Raw genomic sequence first — 15,952 nt, forward strand, 5'->3', positions numbered from 1 at the left:
AATATATTTATATATAGTATCATTAAAAAATGCTTGGCATTCCTAGTTTCTTTTTCTTTTAAATATGCATGAATACTGGCTAAACATTGATACTACGTGTTTAAAGTACATTCTGGTACACATTAAAACCATACCATTTTTAGTAAAGTACTGGCTTGAACAAAACCAGTTTCCTGTTACTGAAATCAGTGGAGTTAGAAAACTGAAAATCAAGCCAGAAGGAGAAGGGATTATTGTCACCATACCTGTAATAAACTTTTCTAATTAGTGTGTTAGTATTAAGAAAATCTCAAAAGAGTAAGGTTTTGTTAGAAATGCTGTTATCAAACTTTTTTTTTTTGTATAGAAAAGTAGTGAGTGTTCAATGGGCTTTTGGTTTTGTTTGTTTGTTTGTTTTATTGTTTGTTTGGGGTTTTTTTGGTTTTCTTTCTGCTGAAGAACAAGTTTCCTGAAAGATTTATATCACATGGATGCATTTCAGGACATAGCATCTATCTAGCAAATTCAGACTTATCAAGGCACTCAACCATTAATTCTCAGCCAAGTGCAAGTATCACCAGTTCTAGTCACATTTTTCTTGATTCAGATCTTTGTACAAGGATATTGATTGTTGATTCTGGGATCACTGTGCACCACTTGTCCATTTTGGTCAAGTATTTAATTTCTTGACATGACAATAAAAAATTAGAAAAAGCTCTGCAGCATCTTTCTGTAAAATATCTATAAATTCTAGAGGGATAGGATTGGCATCGAAATCTAGCATGCAAAAGCATACATGAGAACACATTAAACCACACATTTATTTTAGTCAGAAATAGTTTTATATTATATATATAACCACCATTATGTGGTTTAGATAGCAAGTTTAGAAGTTTAAAAATACATTTTCCTGAAAATTGTGGATATAAGTACAAGAAAAGACAAGATAATTCTTGATTTATTTGTCCTAATATTTTCACTGCTCAACTAAATGCCAGCATTTCAGTAGATTTTTTTACCTCTTCCATATGCATTAAGCAATAGAAATAATAACTGAATACTGAATTATGAGTAAACCATAGCTTTATTGACTAAATGAACATTATTAAGTGAACATGGAAATATCTCAAGTTTCTTAAAAAACTCAGAACTGAGAAGTATTTTTTTTAAATTAGGAAACAGAGGTGGGTTGTTTGTTTGTTTTTCCAGGCATTCACTTGTCAAAATTTTGTAAGCTGCAAAAGAAAAATCTTTATTTCAAATTTCCCATCATATTCCCATAAATCTGCATTGTAATGGCTTTAAAGAAAGCAGAACTACTTTGTCTCACCAATGCTGACATTCCCCAGCTGATGACTGTAAACCCCGAGTTCTTCCTAAGTTCCAGCCCACATGAGAACAGTGTCTTGTGACTCTTAGACAGCCCTTTATCACATCATACAGAGTAAAGAGCAGCAAGGAGAAGAAATGGAGGACAGAGATAAGAAGGAATAGCTCTTCCTACCTCCTTACAAATTTTTATTGCTGAACAAGTTACTGGTTTCATTTTCCACTACAAAAGTTCATCTCATCTTACAAGAGAGATTGCTCTACATACACTTCTTGTGTTTTCTAAAGTGATCAGTTAGTACTATGCAGGGAATCTATTGCTTTCCAGGAAAACATGGAATGTATGGAGGATATAAGAGATTATTCATTGTGACTACAAATCAAAAGATAACTTAGTAATCTGTGACACACCTTAAAACACAAGACTGTTTTCAGAAACAAAAATGCAAGTGCAATGAATAACCATAATTACTTAAAGACACTTTTTATGCTCCAGCTTAGTTTCATTTCCGTTAGGACTGACCATGAAAAAACAGGTGAACTTGTAAGAAACCTAACTCGATAATTCTAATGATTAATCATATTATTTATAATAACACTATGTCTCTCCACATAACCTGTTTGTTTAAAATACACATGAAAACACGTAAGAAATGGTAGCAGCAAAGAATTGAAGATGATCTTGAAGACAGTTTGTAGTAGCAACCAACACTGGGTGCACTGGGACAAATCCTGCTTACCAGTGATGGGTACTCATCACTGGTTGCTTTTACTCAGCACTGTGACTCTGGTCAGTGCTCCATGAGCTGCTTTTGGATGAAAATTGAATGGAGCCTGTGAAATAGTTGTGAGCCTAGTCAGAAAAGCCTTAATGCCCAAACCATGTAAATCCAGATTGTTTTAAAAATATCAGATGTGATAAAAGGTATTAATCCTGTACAAACTTGTGGGAACTAAAGTCATTAAGGTGGTGGAGTCACCATCCCTAAAGGCGTTCAAGAAACCACGTGGCATTTAGTGCCACGGTCTAGTTGACAAAGTGGTGATTGGTCAAAGGTTGGACGCAATGAGCTCAAAGGTCTTTTCCAACCTAAATGATTCTGTGCTTCCCTGGTTCTCCGAGTCGGTGTTGTGTGATGTAACACCCTTTCATGGAGATCCGCCAAGGTACCCAGGCAGGACCCTGTGTAAGCGTGTACAGTCGCTCTTATCTCAGCCCTCCGTTGCCCTGGGAAGACGTGCAAAGGCTGGCAGATTAACGGTGACCTACAGGGTGACGGCAGCCTGTGTCTTGACGTGGGACGGAAGAGGAGATGATTAATTCGGGGTAACTGGGCGCGACAGAGGTGATGTTGTAATCACGGACAAGACAGAAGGGCACCGTGGGAGCGCTGTACGGAGGAAACAGCAGCCCGGTCGGGCACACGGCCCGTACAGTGCCGTGCCTGCACCCCCGAGCCCCACCGAGAGCGTGTGCCCGTGGGAAGCGGAGACCACCGGTTCCCAGCGGGAACCGGCGGCTCCCCGGTTCCCAACCTGATCTGTGTCAGGGCCCGCCCCGTGCGGGCAGGGCCGGGCTGGAAGTGACGCGGCCGGACGGGCGGAGCTGCGCGGCGCTGGTGGCGGAGGCCCCATGTTGATGTCCCCGGCGCCCTCCGCGTCTGCCTAGGTAAGAGCTGTCCGGAGCCGGCCGGGGAGCCCGGGCAGGGCTGACACGCTCCTTCCCGCCGGCCTCCGGCTGCTTCTGGGCCGGGCCGGGGCGGCCGGGCCGTGCGGCCGCGGTTCTGCGCCACCGGCCCCCGGCAGCTGTTCGGGCCGGCCGTGGTCAGCAGGGGAGCGGCGGGGCCGGGCTGCGGGAGCCGGCGGGGCTCCCCTGCCCGCGGGGGAAGAGGGAGGCCCGGAGCCAAGGTGACCGTGTCGGGCAGGTGGCGGAGCAGCGGCGGGGAAGGGGCGGGAGGCAGCGCAGGTGGGGGCCGGAGGTGTCGGCGGTCCGGGACCGCAGCTGGTGGACTCCAGGAGGAGCTGTCTGGGGTGGTGCGGCTCGTCCTGCTTTTGTTTTTCCTGCTGGACGAGCTTTTCCTCCTTTTCGCCGTCCTTTCCGCTGCGCAAAGCCAAACGCGTCGTTTAGCGTTCCCGTGGGAAGCGCTTGTCATGTCAATAATGAAGCCTGTGCGTAGCTCTTCCTCCTCCTCTCCCCTTGCCTAGCCGGTAGCTGCGAGTTAAGCAAGCAAGTACCCAGCATCCCCATATCCTTGAACTGTAAGTAGATCTGAGCATCACCTAAGCTCCGGGGATTTTCCTGCTAGGCAACAGTAATCCCACATGATTGTGCTGGTCTGCACAAGTTAGATTTGTGAGCAGTTCTGCTTTGGGGTTGGAAACCAGTCTGCCTTTACTGGTTCCACTAGGGCTAGCTGACAACCAATGTGCAGAAGTGGATAGAAGTGGATTTTTTTTTTTCCTTTTGGTTGAGGTTGGTGTTGTTTTTTCGGTTTTTTTTTTTTTTTTTTTTTTTTTAATATGTGCTTAGGTTGAGCTGTACAATTTTAAAGACAGACTTACTTAAAAAAATTCAATTGGTTTTATTATTAATGCTGCATTTACTCTTATTGTACTTATTCTACCTGATCACTATTTCAAGTCAATGTTATTTGGCTGTTACTGAATTACTAAAAATTAATTAGTTGGCTGCAATTGAAAATAACTAAGGTTATTCTTTTTCTATTAGAACCATAGAAATTGCTGATGCATACCATTTATAGTTCAGAGTGAAGTTGAGAGATGCCTCTGTTTTGAGATGTGTGGGAGTTTTCAGGATTTTACTGTGCTGTAACATTTCCTATTCTGGACTGAAGCTACATAACTGATAAGATTTATTGTGTACCTTGTTGTCTCTAGAAAACTGTGTTTTGATCTTTACTCAGTTTATTGTGGAAGTCTTTTTTTTTTTTTTCTTTTATATCTGTTAATATTCACAAGCTTTGTGTTTTATCTTGTAACCCGTGTTGGTCAGTATACAAGATTGTTTTTTATTTAACATCTGATACATTGAAATAATGTCGTGGCTGTATGTAATTCATGTGGTACTCTACATGAGTAGAGTACTCTAAGTTGAGCAGTAATAACCTTAAAATATTGATGGCTTAAAACTAAAAAAACCCCAAACCCTTGTATTTACCTTTTCCTTGTTTTGGATGATGGATATGTTTTTACTTCAGAGTGCAGTTTGTTTCAGAAATCACAAGGTTTTTACTACTTATTTTTTAACTGGTGAAAGGCTATAGAAGGTACACAGAAACCTTTTCATATTTGAACTACTTGAGGCTTGCAGTGAGTGACCTGTCTCCTTTTGGTTTTGGTTTCCACATGTATCTTCAATGAAAGTAACATATTATGTCACACATTTGGCAGTTACCTCTTTCAAGGTGTGAATGTGCTTGGTCGGTATAAAATTACTTTCAACAGCAATTGCAAGAACAGGATAGCTCATCTTTCCAGAAATGTCAGATACATAAGGCCCTAATCCTCCTAATATCAAATGTTTTGGCAAAATTTTGATTATACAATGGAGTCAGACACTTGAAACTTCTCACTTGCATATTTTTGGCAGATATTGCCGAATCTGAGGAAGGGATGTTCTTCTTCTGCTCGTGAAGCATCTTGTGTTACTGTGGTCTGTAGCACTATGTATCCTGAATGAGGTGGTGAATGGAAGGCACGATTAAAAGCTTTTGCAGTCCAACTGATTAGTGTTAATCCCTCCAACTGCATGCATACCTCATTGTTCCTGCTATCAATGCAGGCCATTGTTTATGGTAATGAAGCTAAACACCAAAGTATGTGTTACAGTGAGAATAGTAAAAGATGCCCACAGACTGCTAAACGGGGGCAGGAAAACTCTTGAAGTAGGGAAAAAAGCCAGCCCAAACAAAACCCTCCTGTTTACATAAACGTTCTTATTTTTAAAAAATGTCTTAAAATGGAACTGTGATACTTTTACTGAGAGGGGAGGAAAAACTTCTTGTGTAAAAATGCTGTGAAAAGTACTGAGCAGTACAGATTTGAGAAAAATTTAAAGCAGGGAAACTACGGAACTGTTGTTCTTCTTTAGCATGTCTAGAACCATTAAGAATCTTTCATTCTTTCATTAAGTTAGAACCCTGCTTTGTTTTCACACCACTGCTTTTATTTTCCACTTTCTGACACTGAGATATAATACTGGGGGCATTCAGCTAAGCAATGCTTCCTCTCCATCTTGATGTCATTGCTGAAATGACTGCTCTTTTTATTCTGAGAGGTGGTTGTTTTGGAGAGATGCTGAGGCAGTGCACTTTGGTGAATTTAGTCTACGCCTCTCTGTTTTCAGAACAGGGGAACTAATTGTTAGGTTTTTCTCTCATACGTATTTCAACTAGATTAATTTTTGTAACTTCACTAGTTTTTCCACTATGTTCAAGTAATAACTTCTACAATTTTGTTACAGGTAACCATGTCATCCTTTCAAGAAGTTCCATCTTCAGCTAGCACTTTGCAGACCTCCAATTTTGCACACGTGATTTTTCAAAATGTTGCGAAAAGTTACCTTCCAAACACACATCTTGAATGTCACTACACTCTAACCCAGTTTATCCATCCTCATCAGAAGGACTGGGTTGGTATTTTCAAGGTAAGTTATGCTTGTTCTATTGCTTGTTTTTTAAATGTTTGCTGGCTCTCTTGCAAGTTAAAATAAATCTCAGCAACAGTAAACTTTTAAGTTGAACATCACTTAAGTGATATATTGGTTCCTGCTGTTAGAGTGTCAGTTTTGTAACAAAGACTAAACTAGAGACCGAAACTAAAGGTGTGAGTCCAGCTGGAAGTCTGCTGGAATAAAGAGGCTTAATGTATGCAGAATTAAATGGAAATTATTTGAGAAGAGATGTGTGGTTACAGAGTGATGCTGTGAACAGGACCGAGTGAAGAATGTGGTACTGTGTGTGAAATATGCACGCAAAGAATGAAAACTAAGCTGGAGATAACTTGACCCACACCCCTGACTAATTTTTATTGCTAGAACAGGCTGAACAGTATAGATCACTAAAATTATTCAAAACAGATCCTTGGAAAAAAGATATTTGGAGATATTTCCAAAGGTTAGTAAAGCTTCATTTATGGGATTAGAAATTGATTAATTCTTATATCTACTTCTGTTTAAGAAATTAATTTGTCTATCTTTGTTAGTATAGCTCCTAATAAATGATGCTTAAATTCCTTATTTGCATTTTATTTAAGAGAAGTTTTGATTTGGGCTTTAATGGAGTGATGCTTAGGCAGTGGGGAGGTGAGAAGGGTGACAGACTGATTTGTTACTGGAGCACTTTTCCTGTAGAACTCAGTTCACTGTTTAAGAATGTAAATGGTTGACTTTGTTGTAATCTGGAGATTGTGAGTCTTTATTCAAGCTAAATTACTCCTCTGCAGTATAGAAGTTCTGTGCTGTGTAACAAAGTGTTTTTAATGCCATGTACAGTGACTGTATAGTTACTAAATTGTACCAGGGAGGCATTGGCTTACCAACAGGCACATTTCCCTGGTAAGACATGTGTCTTATTTCCAAAGTTTTGACAAATATGTAACTGAGAAAACACTTGAATGTTTAGTTCATGGCATTCATGAAATTTAAAACACCCTTCTTTATCAAAAGTTTATAGTCGGTTCTGTTTATATTGCGTGTAAGCATCTTGAAATTATTGAAATGCGAATATAGTGGCTTTGTCTGTTGGCCTAAGTGAGGGAGGCAATCAGGCAGGACTCTAGAATTACTAATTAGGTAAAAGAAAAAAGAAGTTGGGAAACAGTGTTTCAGTGATTACACAATGTGCTGTGTGCAATGTACAGGTATCTGATTTCATCTTGGCTGTGATGATAGTTTTCTTAAACTATTGACGTTCTACTTTATTCTGCCTTAAGAGAGGCGGATAATACTTTGGCAGTCATTTGAGGAACATGTTGAGCTGGCATAAGGTAGTTCTACTGTTCAAAGAAACATCTTTAATGCAGGGTGGCTTGTTTTTTGTGCTTCCTCTTCATGTGAAAGGAGATCTTGTGTGGTGAATCAGACTGAGGTTAAGATCAGTGTTTTGTGACTGGATTTTTAAAATGGAATTCCCCAAGTGAATTTCCAGTTTGCCTGATTCACATCAGTATAAGGGGAGGAAGCATTGCAAGGTGGCAAGAATAAAAATGGCTTTCTTTTAGTGGTTATATCAGCTTACACTAAGTGTTATGAATATACTTAGTATTGTTACAGTACACTGAGTTAAATAGAGCCAGCTGTCTTAACTATATCTGTGTCTACAAATATGTATGTGCAATGCTTGCAGTAAAATAAACTATGAAAACCTAGTCATCTTGGGATAGATAATAGAAGTTGTACTGTGATCTGAATGTAAAAATGAGTGACTTCTAGAGAACTGATTGTTCATGAGCAAATAAAAAAGCACCTGGAGGTGGCTTGAAACCTAATAAAAGCAGAAAGGGGTTTTATCATTTACTTCTCTTAAACACGTATGAAGGTTGCAATGCATGGTTAGCAAATTGAGCCTATGATTAAAAAAAAAAAGGCCAAAAAAAAGAACAAAAAAAATCTTGACTAATTATGAGAACAGTAATTAATGATCTTTAGTATTGGCTGGTATGCAGTGAAAGTGGGATTTCTATGAGAGAACTCAAAGTGTCGATTCACAGACTGTTCATGTAGAGTGAATAAAGTTCACTTTGTCCTTTTGAAGTGCATAAGTTGTTTAAAAAACAAATCTGAAATCTTTGCCTGAAATTGCACAGAAGGTAACTAGTGTTGTAATAGTGAATAGTGGACAGAGTAAAAAGGCACCTAGTTAAAAAAAAAGAAAAATAGAAAACCTCAGCCAAAAACCCCAACAAACAGTGGTAATTTCAGATTGGTGTGGAAAATAAATACGAAGTAAGATTCTTCCTGCGCTCTGTGAGCATTGCTGTTTTTAGTTATAATGTTGATTTTTGTTGAATTTTAGGGATCAGTGGCTTCAGCAGTATTCTGTCTTGTTTGCTCTACTGGCTGGATAAGATTATTTTTTATGGAACTGAAAAAAAGCTTAGGTTAGAAATTAGGTACTTTTTAAGTGAATGGTTTTTATTTAGGATATGAGTGCTTTTCTTCAGCAACAATGATGTCTTGAGTAAATATTGGTTATATATATATCCTTATATTATTGCATTTGTTTTGCTTGTCCAGCTGTTAGTGCAGCTGCACAGTGAAATGGATCAGTAGGATGATCTGCCAGGAAAATACAGCCTCCTCCCTAAGCTTTTACCCTCTTATTTCATAACTGACTTGGTTCTTGGTTTGATCATGGTGTGGTGCAGCTGTGCTGGTGTCACTGTGATGGAAACAAGGGGACTGGGAAGGCATATATGGGAAGGGCTATGCCTGCTTTATTGGTATGGCTGCTTAAAATGGAATGACTATTGAAGCTTCTTTTTCAAACTTTTTTAGAATATTCTTCTTAATAGCAGCTTACTTGAAGTTGTGAAGGTTAAGATTCTACCAGCTTCTCTGCATATGCTGTAGGTGAAATGTGAATTTTTTTTGTTCCCAGTGTAAGTTGCTAAATGTTGAACTTCAGTAATAATGAGCAGAAGGCTCTTTGAGGTGGCAGTAACAGATTTAAAAGTGTTCCCAGGCAAGTAATTTTGTATTGCTTAGAAAAATAAAGACCCAGTGTTCATAAACTGAAAGAGTAATGTTGTATATAGGAGAATTATTTCAGATGTGCCATTTTTTTTACAAACTAGATGCATCTAAATGCATACACTAATTCTGGGATTGGACATCTGACAAAAACTGGGAGATGTAGGAAGTGCAATAATGAAGATAATATCCTTTAGAGCAGAAGTTCTGCATATGCATTTTTTATTGGTTTTGTGTTTATTTTTATTACTTGTCCCCTACAGGAGAGGAGTCAAATGCAGGTTTTGACTCAGTCTTCAAGTCTGCTATCTGTCATTGCTACTATGTGTTTTTTTGCTTTTAGGATATACTGGAGAGTCATCTGTAATCAAGTACTTAAAGGTCTTGATCAGTTATGTCCTTGTGTGTTACCATGAAAATAAAAGACATTTTTTTCAGATAAGTAGTGGTCTAGTATTTGGCATGGCCATCCAGAGCCCGAGTTCCTCTTCATGCAGTTTTACAGGAACTAGAATTTGAGATCAGCTTTCCCTCTACTGAGGGTTTCTGTGCAGGATAACCTGATGGTTCCTAGTGTGGAGTCAAAGGTGAGAAGACTTACCATCCTTGATTGATTTCATAGGAGGTCTGTATTCCTAGAGGGATCCAAGACCTCTTTATTTGTTTCTGCTCATCTCTGGTTAATCAGAATCTGGAGAGGCCTTTAATGTAACCCAAATCTAAACTTTTGAAATGAGGGAAAATAACGAATATGTGCACTGCATCTGGTTGCAAAACTGGCCTGTCTGTAGGTAGTCCTAATTTCCGGCAAGGGTAGTCTGCATCTCATGACTATAAAATAAAATAATCGTATGACTGAGTGATATTTTTTGCATTATTAATACATAATGTCCAGATTTGCAGAAGTGTTTGAAAAGCCTGCTTGGTTTCTAGGAAGTAGTGCCTACCTCTTTGTCTGGAGCACGTGTTTGCAAATAGGGCTGTAAAATCTTCAGTATACAAGAGAGGCTGGTTTACTCCACATCTTAAAGGCACAAGGAAGGGCTCTTGTGGGCATTAGAAAGATATTGCATCAAGAGAATGGTGTTAAAAGTATAGGTGTTTGTGAGGTATATCATAGTATTTTGTGAATTTCTGAACATATAATTTAGCTGAGACCAGCATGCCGGAATGACCTGCAATATCAGCACATAACCAATCTTACATATGTTACGTTAATGACTTTAGTCTTGCTATGTCATTAATTAACTATTTCATCAAAACTTTTCTGTTCCTCAGTTCTAGTTGATACATTTTTCTAAGTAATCTACATTACCATTCTTCTAGGATATTGACTAGTTGTAGGCATGCTTTGATACTGACTGTCTCAGAGTACCCGTAGAGAAGAAAAGAATTTCTTCTTAATTTCTTTCTTAATTTTTGTATTTTTAATATTCACAATTAAACATTAGAAGTGGAGAGCCAATGTTCTGGCAACCTAACACATGGAACAAGTGAGTAATCAGAATTGGGAAGATCTTAGCAACTTATTGAATGCAAAAAGTACCTCTTGCTCAGAGAGAGTACTCAGTGCTTACAAGGCCACATCTGAGCTACTGTTTGTGCATCAGTGCAGTGCCTGTGTTTGTATGCAACTTAATTTCTGTCTTTTCAATGTCCTTATTTATAGAAGATCTCAGAATTAAATTATCTGTGGTCAAAAACCTTTGTAACACAGTTTAACACTGTATTTGATAGAGACTTGAGAAACAACTTGGTGTTTGCGTTTCATCAAGGCAATCTAGCTGTATCTTTGAATAGTATTCTGGGTTATTTAGTTTCTTTTGGACTGCAAATAATAGTATAGCTTGTGTGAGTCATTTGAATATCCTGATTTTGCTGTAGATTGGTAACTTAAGCAACAATTATTTCCATACAGATTACATTCTGAAGTACAAAACATCTGGATGTGTTATTTGCCACATGCATATAGAAATACCATTTTTTTGGCATGGAATCATCACTGCACAGCTGGCCATGATAGATACAGGAATGTGCAGTGCACAGTATGTCCTGCTGTTAAAATAGCTGGGAAAAGAACTGTTGGAATTCAGAATGTTTTTGAGAATTGCTTTATCTGTGAATTAGAGTGATTCTGTTGGTTTCTGGTTTATTTTCTTTGGAAAGACAAGTAAATAGTACTTGGCATAAAAAAGAAGGTCCCTGGCAACATTACTTGCTGTTTCTATATGAGGTGAAGAGAGTGATAATCCAGGTTTATGTGATGTTGCCTTTGACAAAAGGCAAAAGAAGCTTAAAAGAAATTTTAACATTTTTTTTCCAAGTGTCAATAATTTTCTAAAATTATTTGGTTTGGTAGGTTGTAGAATTGGCATAACAAAGTAGCCAGTAATAATTTTGAAATAAAAGACTGTGCTAATTGATAGTTCTTATGAGAAATGGTAGCAGGGGAGTAGTTCACTTAAACCCCACCTGTTCTTTCAAAATGCATTTTCATGCTTATATCTTAAAGTAAACAGTAGCTTTGTTACTCTTTGATCTGTCATATGTTTTTTTTTTTTGGACAGTAGTTTACATCTGTAACAGGTTTACTTTTAGGGAATTCATATTGTTTCTATATTTATTTTGATTTATACCTAATAGAGGAAGTTGATCCTATGGTCTAGGCACTCTGTCAATGTCATTTTAACATATTCCTCTGAGCTGTGAGGTAGAAATCTAACCAACAAAAGATGATCATAACTTAGGATCCTGATAGTACCTTGATACTGCAACAAATACCACATGTTTGCAATAGTCCAAATTAATGTATGTGTTTGTAACATTCAGCAGAGGTGGACTTCTTCAGGTCTGGGACTGAGAGAGCATTTTGAGACTATAGCCTTTCATAAAGAATCTAGAATACTTTGCAGCCATCTTCTACCCAAGAATGTCACAACCTTGGGGCTCCTGTTGTATAACTGATTTTAATCCCAGTGTGAGTAGCAAGGTCATGTCTGAACTGAAGGCTTAAGCATCTTGGCTAATTCAAAGTTGCATGTGGTATAAGGTGATTACAGACATATTGAAACCCCCAAGGTTTGACTTAGCTTACTTATTTTGAAATGTCTATGCCTGAATGTTACTACAGTGTAACTTATTTAATACTTAAATAAGTACTTTTCCTTATGTCCATGCTCTGAAATTTTTTGTACAGTGTGATTCTTTCAGAGCTGCTATGTAGATGCCATTATTTGCTGATGATGCCTGTGTTCAAAAGTCCATTGCATCAAAGGCATATCAGTGTTAACAGTCAGCATTAACTCTCAGTAATTTTGGCTGGTACAAGCTTCACTGCACCCAGATGCATTTTCCTGCCTGCTAGTTGTTTAGAAGGACTTGGTGTTTGTAGCTGCCGGTTGTAGATTATGCGCTACAGTAGCACAGGCATTGCTGTCATTTTCAAATAGCATTACTTTACTCAGGGTTATGGCCAAACCAAGCCTGCTTGGAGAAATCTCTTCCTATGATGCTGGTCCCAGTGCTGTTTTGCTTAGACATCTGTCCTGTCTGTGGTTTGTGGCAAAGTAAGTGTCTCTTACCATGTGAAACATGGCAAGGCTGCTGACTTACTGTTGTCAGTAATAATTAAACTGTATAACATACATCCAGAACCTTATCTACTGTCTGTAATTTTGCTTCTTTCAGAGGTAGCACATTGTCTTCTTGTAGTACTTAGGGTGCTTTGCCAAATTTCTTTCTCAGCTATTTAATTTAAATTAGAAAAAGGGCTTAATTTTTACTCTGATAAATTTTGTGGTGGGGTTTTTTGTGTGATTTTTAGAAAAAATGGGATCGTAATTAGGTATCTACAGTAAAGGCCTGCTGATTATGCCCGAGTTGGTTCAGCTAAACAAGTGTTTTCCAAAGAAATGTTTGCTTCTTTGGCTTGTTGATGTTGTGTAGATGGGTCAGGCACTGTTAATATAGCAGAATGAACACTGCTGTTCTTTCAGCTGTGTAACAGCCTTCTGAGGCCAGGGAACAAAATGCCAAATGAGCCTCCCATGCTGATGGTCTTTCTTTAAGGCACTCTGCAGGTGGAATCAATTGATTTTACCAAGCAATTAAGAATGAAAGGAAATTTAACAAAATGGAAAATCAGAAAAAATTTATTTTCCATGTTCATCTGAAACTCAAGAAATGAAAACAAAGTTGGAAATAATTTTTACACTGCAAACACTGTGGAGTTGTAAGGTAGAGCTTTTGCCATAGAAAAGCTTACATTCTGTGTAAGATGAACCAGATGAGAGTTGAAGGAGATACAGTGAAATAAAATGGTTATTGTTTTCCCTCAGGTAGATATTGGATAACTCATTATTGCTATACAGACAGGCACTCCCTATTTATGCTCCCTCCCTCATCCTCCCATTTATTTTTTTTTTGGCAAATTTTCTTCAAGTTACTCTGTTGAAACATACTATGGGTGAAATGTAAATATGGGAAAGCTAATCTCACTGTGTGATGTGACATTGCAGTAAGAAGGGAGCTTGTACTGTGGGGCAGCACAGAAGAAGAAAAAACTTCTGTGATGACTGCATGTCTGTTTGTGGGTTGAAGGAAAACCTGTCTAGTGTGAGTATTATGGGACAGCTGAGTTGTCCCTACTTGCGCAACCAAATTGCAAAGTGCTTTGTGCTGGGCTCTTAAACTTTACCAGACTTCAGCATTTCCACCGTGGCTACTGAGTTGGTTTATATGACTGAAAAGTCTTTATGATGTCCTAAATTGAAATAAATCTTTTTGCTCAAAAGTAGGAGATAGAAATATCATAAGTGTATTACTCTGTAATGGTCTTTTAAAGCTTTCCATTTTATGGAAGGAAAATTAAATTAAGTGAGGTTTCAGTTATACATTGTACATAATAACCTAATTTGGATATGACATTTTTTTGTGGTATAAATGATGTGTAGTCATGTTTTGGTTTAAAAACATGGCTGAGAAGGTGAAATTAGGATTTGGGTTCTGGATTGTTAATCTCTTGGTTAACTTCTGGAAGGAAAGCAAGAATGTTTGCATTTAGTCACAGCTGTCTAATTTAAAAATGTATTTCAGAGTAGAGTTTGAAAGAATTAAATGTAGAAAATATAGAATAAAGTATTGAGTAGCAGATGCTTTATGTCTAACTCAGTTGTAAAATGGATGTTTTTCTTTCTGTTGCTTTTGGGAAGTTGCATCATCTAAGTCTTAATCTGCTCTTTTGACTGAGAAATAAGAATGTTTCTATTTTTTGACTTTTGAACTCTGAGCAAAATGTTTTCAGAGTTTTCAATGAATTCTTAAAAAAGTAAGGGTATCAGCACAGTCAGTCAATGCAGATGGCTGCTGTGCTCATCAGATGATGAACCTGAGTTCAGGCTTCACAATGAGTTAAGTGTAGTGAGTGTAGTTTGACAGGTAATTCTTCATTTTTCTCCTCTGAACTTCAGAAGGTTTTATGTCAGAGTTCTATAATTTGCAGTGTTTGTGTGCTTGAATGTGGATGTTGTAATGATTGCCATGGGTCGTGCCAGGTTTTTAAGTTGGCACTAATAAACTGTGCCTGTTTTGCACTTCCTGGCTCAGAGAAAATTTCTCAGTGGGTCCTATATAAATTTTTCATTTACTTAAGATTTCTGATAGCAAGACAGTACTACTGTGCATCAGTATATATTTTATATTTTGACTGGAACTTGGTTTCATGTTTGTAGTTGACTTTTTGTTGATTGTGTTTTTGTTTTTGATGGTGGGTTTTTTTTGGTTGGTTGTTTTTTTTCAACTGATATGTAAAGTTAACTTTAACTTTGGTTTAAGAACGTGTTCTTCATACCAAAATAGATCTGTTAACTTCACATGAGTCTTCAACAAGAATTGTGTGGGTTTCCACATTTTTCCCCTTGTTACCGTCTTTTAACATCTGTTAAGTTCTAATTATTAAAGTAAATAAATATGTTTGGAGCTTCATAAATATTCATAATTTTCATAAATTTTTAGAACTTGCTTAATAAATTAAGGGAATGAAAAATTATACAGTATTATTGAAGACTTATTTTAAATATATTTTTATAATGGACATAATTTCTCTCAGTGGCTTTTTTTCATTATTTTGAATTTCAAATGCAGGAATGAAATTTTCAAATCATTCTAACAAGCATTTGTTTGTTTTCAATATAATGTTTTCATGAGAAGAGGTGCTCAGTGTTAGTTATATCAGCTGTTTTGGCAGTTGAAATAGTCAAACTCTTGTTCTTATCGACCTGACAATTTTCCATTTTCCTCCTGTCAGTGTAGTACAGGTAAGGTGTTCGCATCGAGTGGGTTCTTGTGGAGGATCTGGACTCCTCTCCCATTTCAGAGACTAACCTAGAAGATGGTCTATATTATTGGTAGTAGGTTTTGTTGGTATCATCAGCAGTAAGACAAATAGTCTAGCTTTTCTGATTCTGAAATGAAACTATTTTTCTAAGCTAATATGCCCGATGTTTCTGAGGGTGCTCTTTGTTTTGCTTCCAAAGCTACAGGGTTTTATTTATCATAGAAACTCACTGTGGAGCTGCTGATGACTATTCCCATCTTCTCTACATATTTTTCATTTTTTGTTGATTTCCTTCGTAGCTTTTGCTACTAGTTTAGTTTCTCAATTTTTATTTACTTTCTCTTAAGCGGTGTTAATTTTTTTTTTATATAGTTTTAACCCTAGTTAGAGTTTAGACATCTATTGGTTTTCTTTCTGAGCTGAAAGAAATATCTATGTCAAAGATCACATTTAAATCACTGCTGATCCATCCAGTGTGTGCTGTAGTCTTGTATCTGTGATAATATAACCTGTTGCCATACAGAAGCTTATGACTATGTATATGTATGATGTAGTATAGTATTTTGTAGTTTGGAAGCACTGTGTACTCCATACTAGGC

The 15,952-nt window shown here is 37.6% G+C and overlaps 1 protein-coding gene across 3 annotated transcripts in view; it reads left to right on the forward strand.

The window, feature by feature from the left end:
• The first annotated feature begins 2,866 nt into the window (after window positions 1-2,866).
• TAX1BP1 (Tax1 binding protein 1) overlaps window positions 2,867-15,952 on the forward strand; it is a 55,724-nt gene continuing 42,638 nt past the window's right edge. For all 3 annotated transcript variants that reach the window (XM_066554870.1, XM_066554885.1, XM_066554878.1), the window contains exons 1-2: window positions 2,867-2,977; window positions 5,792-5,974. In XM_066554870.1, coding sequence (XP_066410967.1) covers window positions 5,798-5,974 — 177 coding nt within the window. In that variant the 5' untranslated portion in view covers window positions 2,867-2,977; window positions 5,792-5,797. The remainder of the gene's footprint in view (window positions 2,978-5,791; window positions 5,975-15,952) is intronic.

This window comes from Molothrus aeneus, chromosome 1 (genome assembly GCF_037042795.1).
Source record: "Molothrus aeneus isolate 106 chromosome 1, BPBGC_Maene_1.0, whole genome shotgun sequence".
NCBI classification, from domain to species: Eukaryota; Metazoa; Chordata; class Aves; order Passeriformes; family Icteridae; genus Molothrus; species Molothrus aeneus.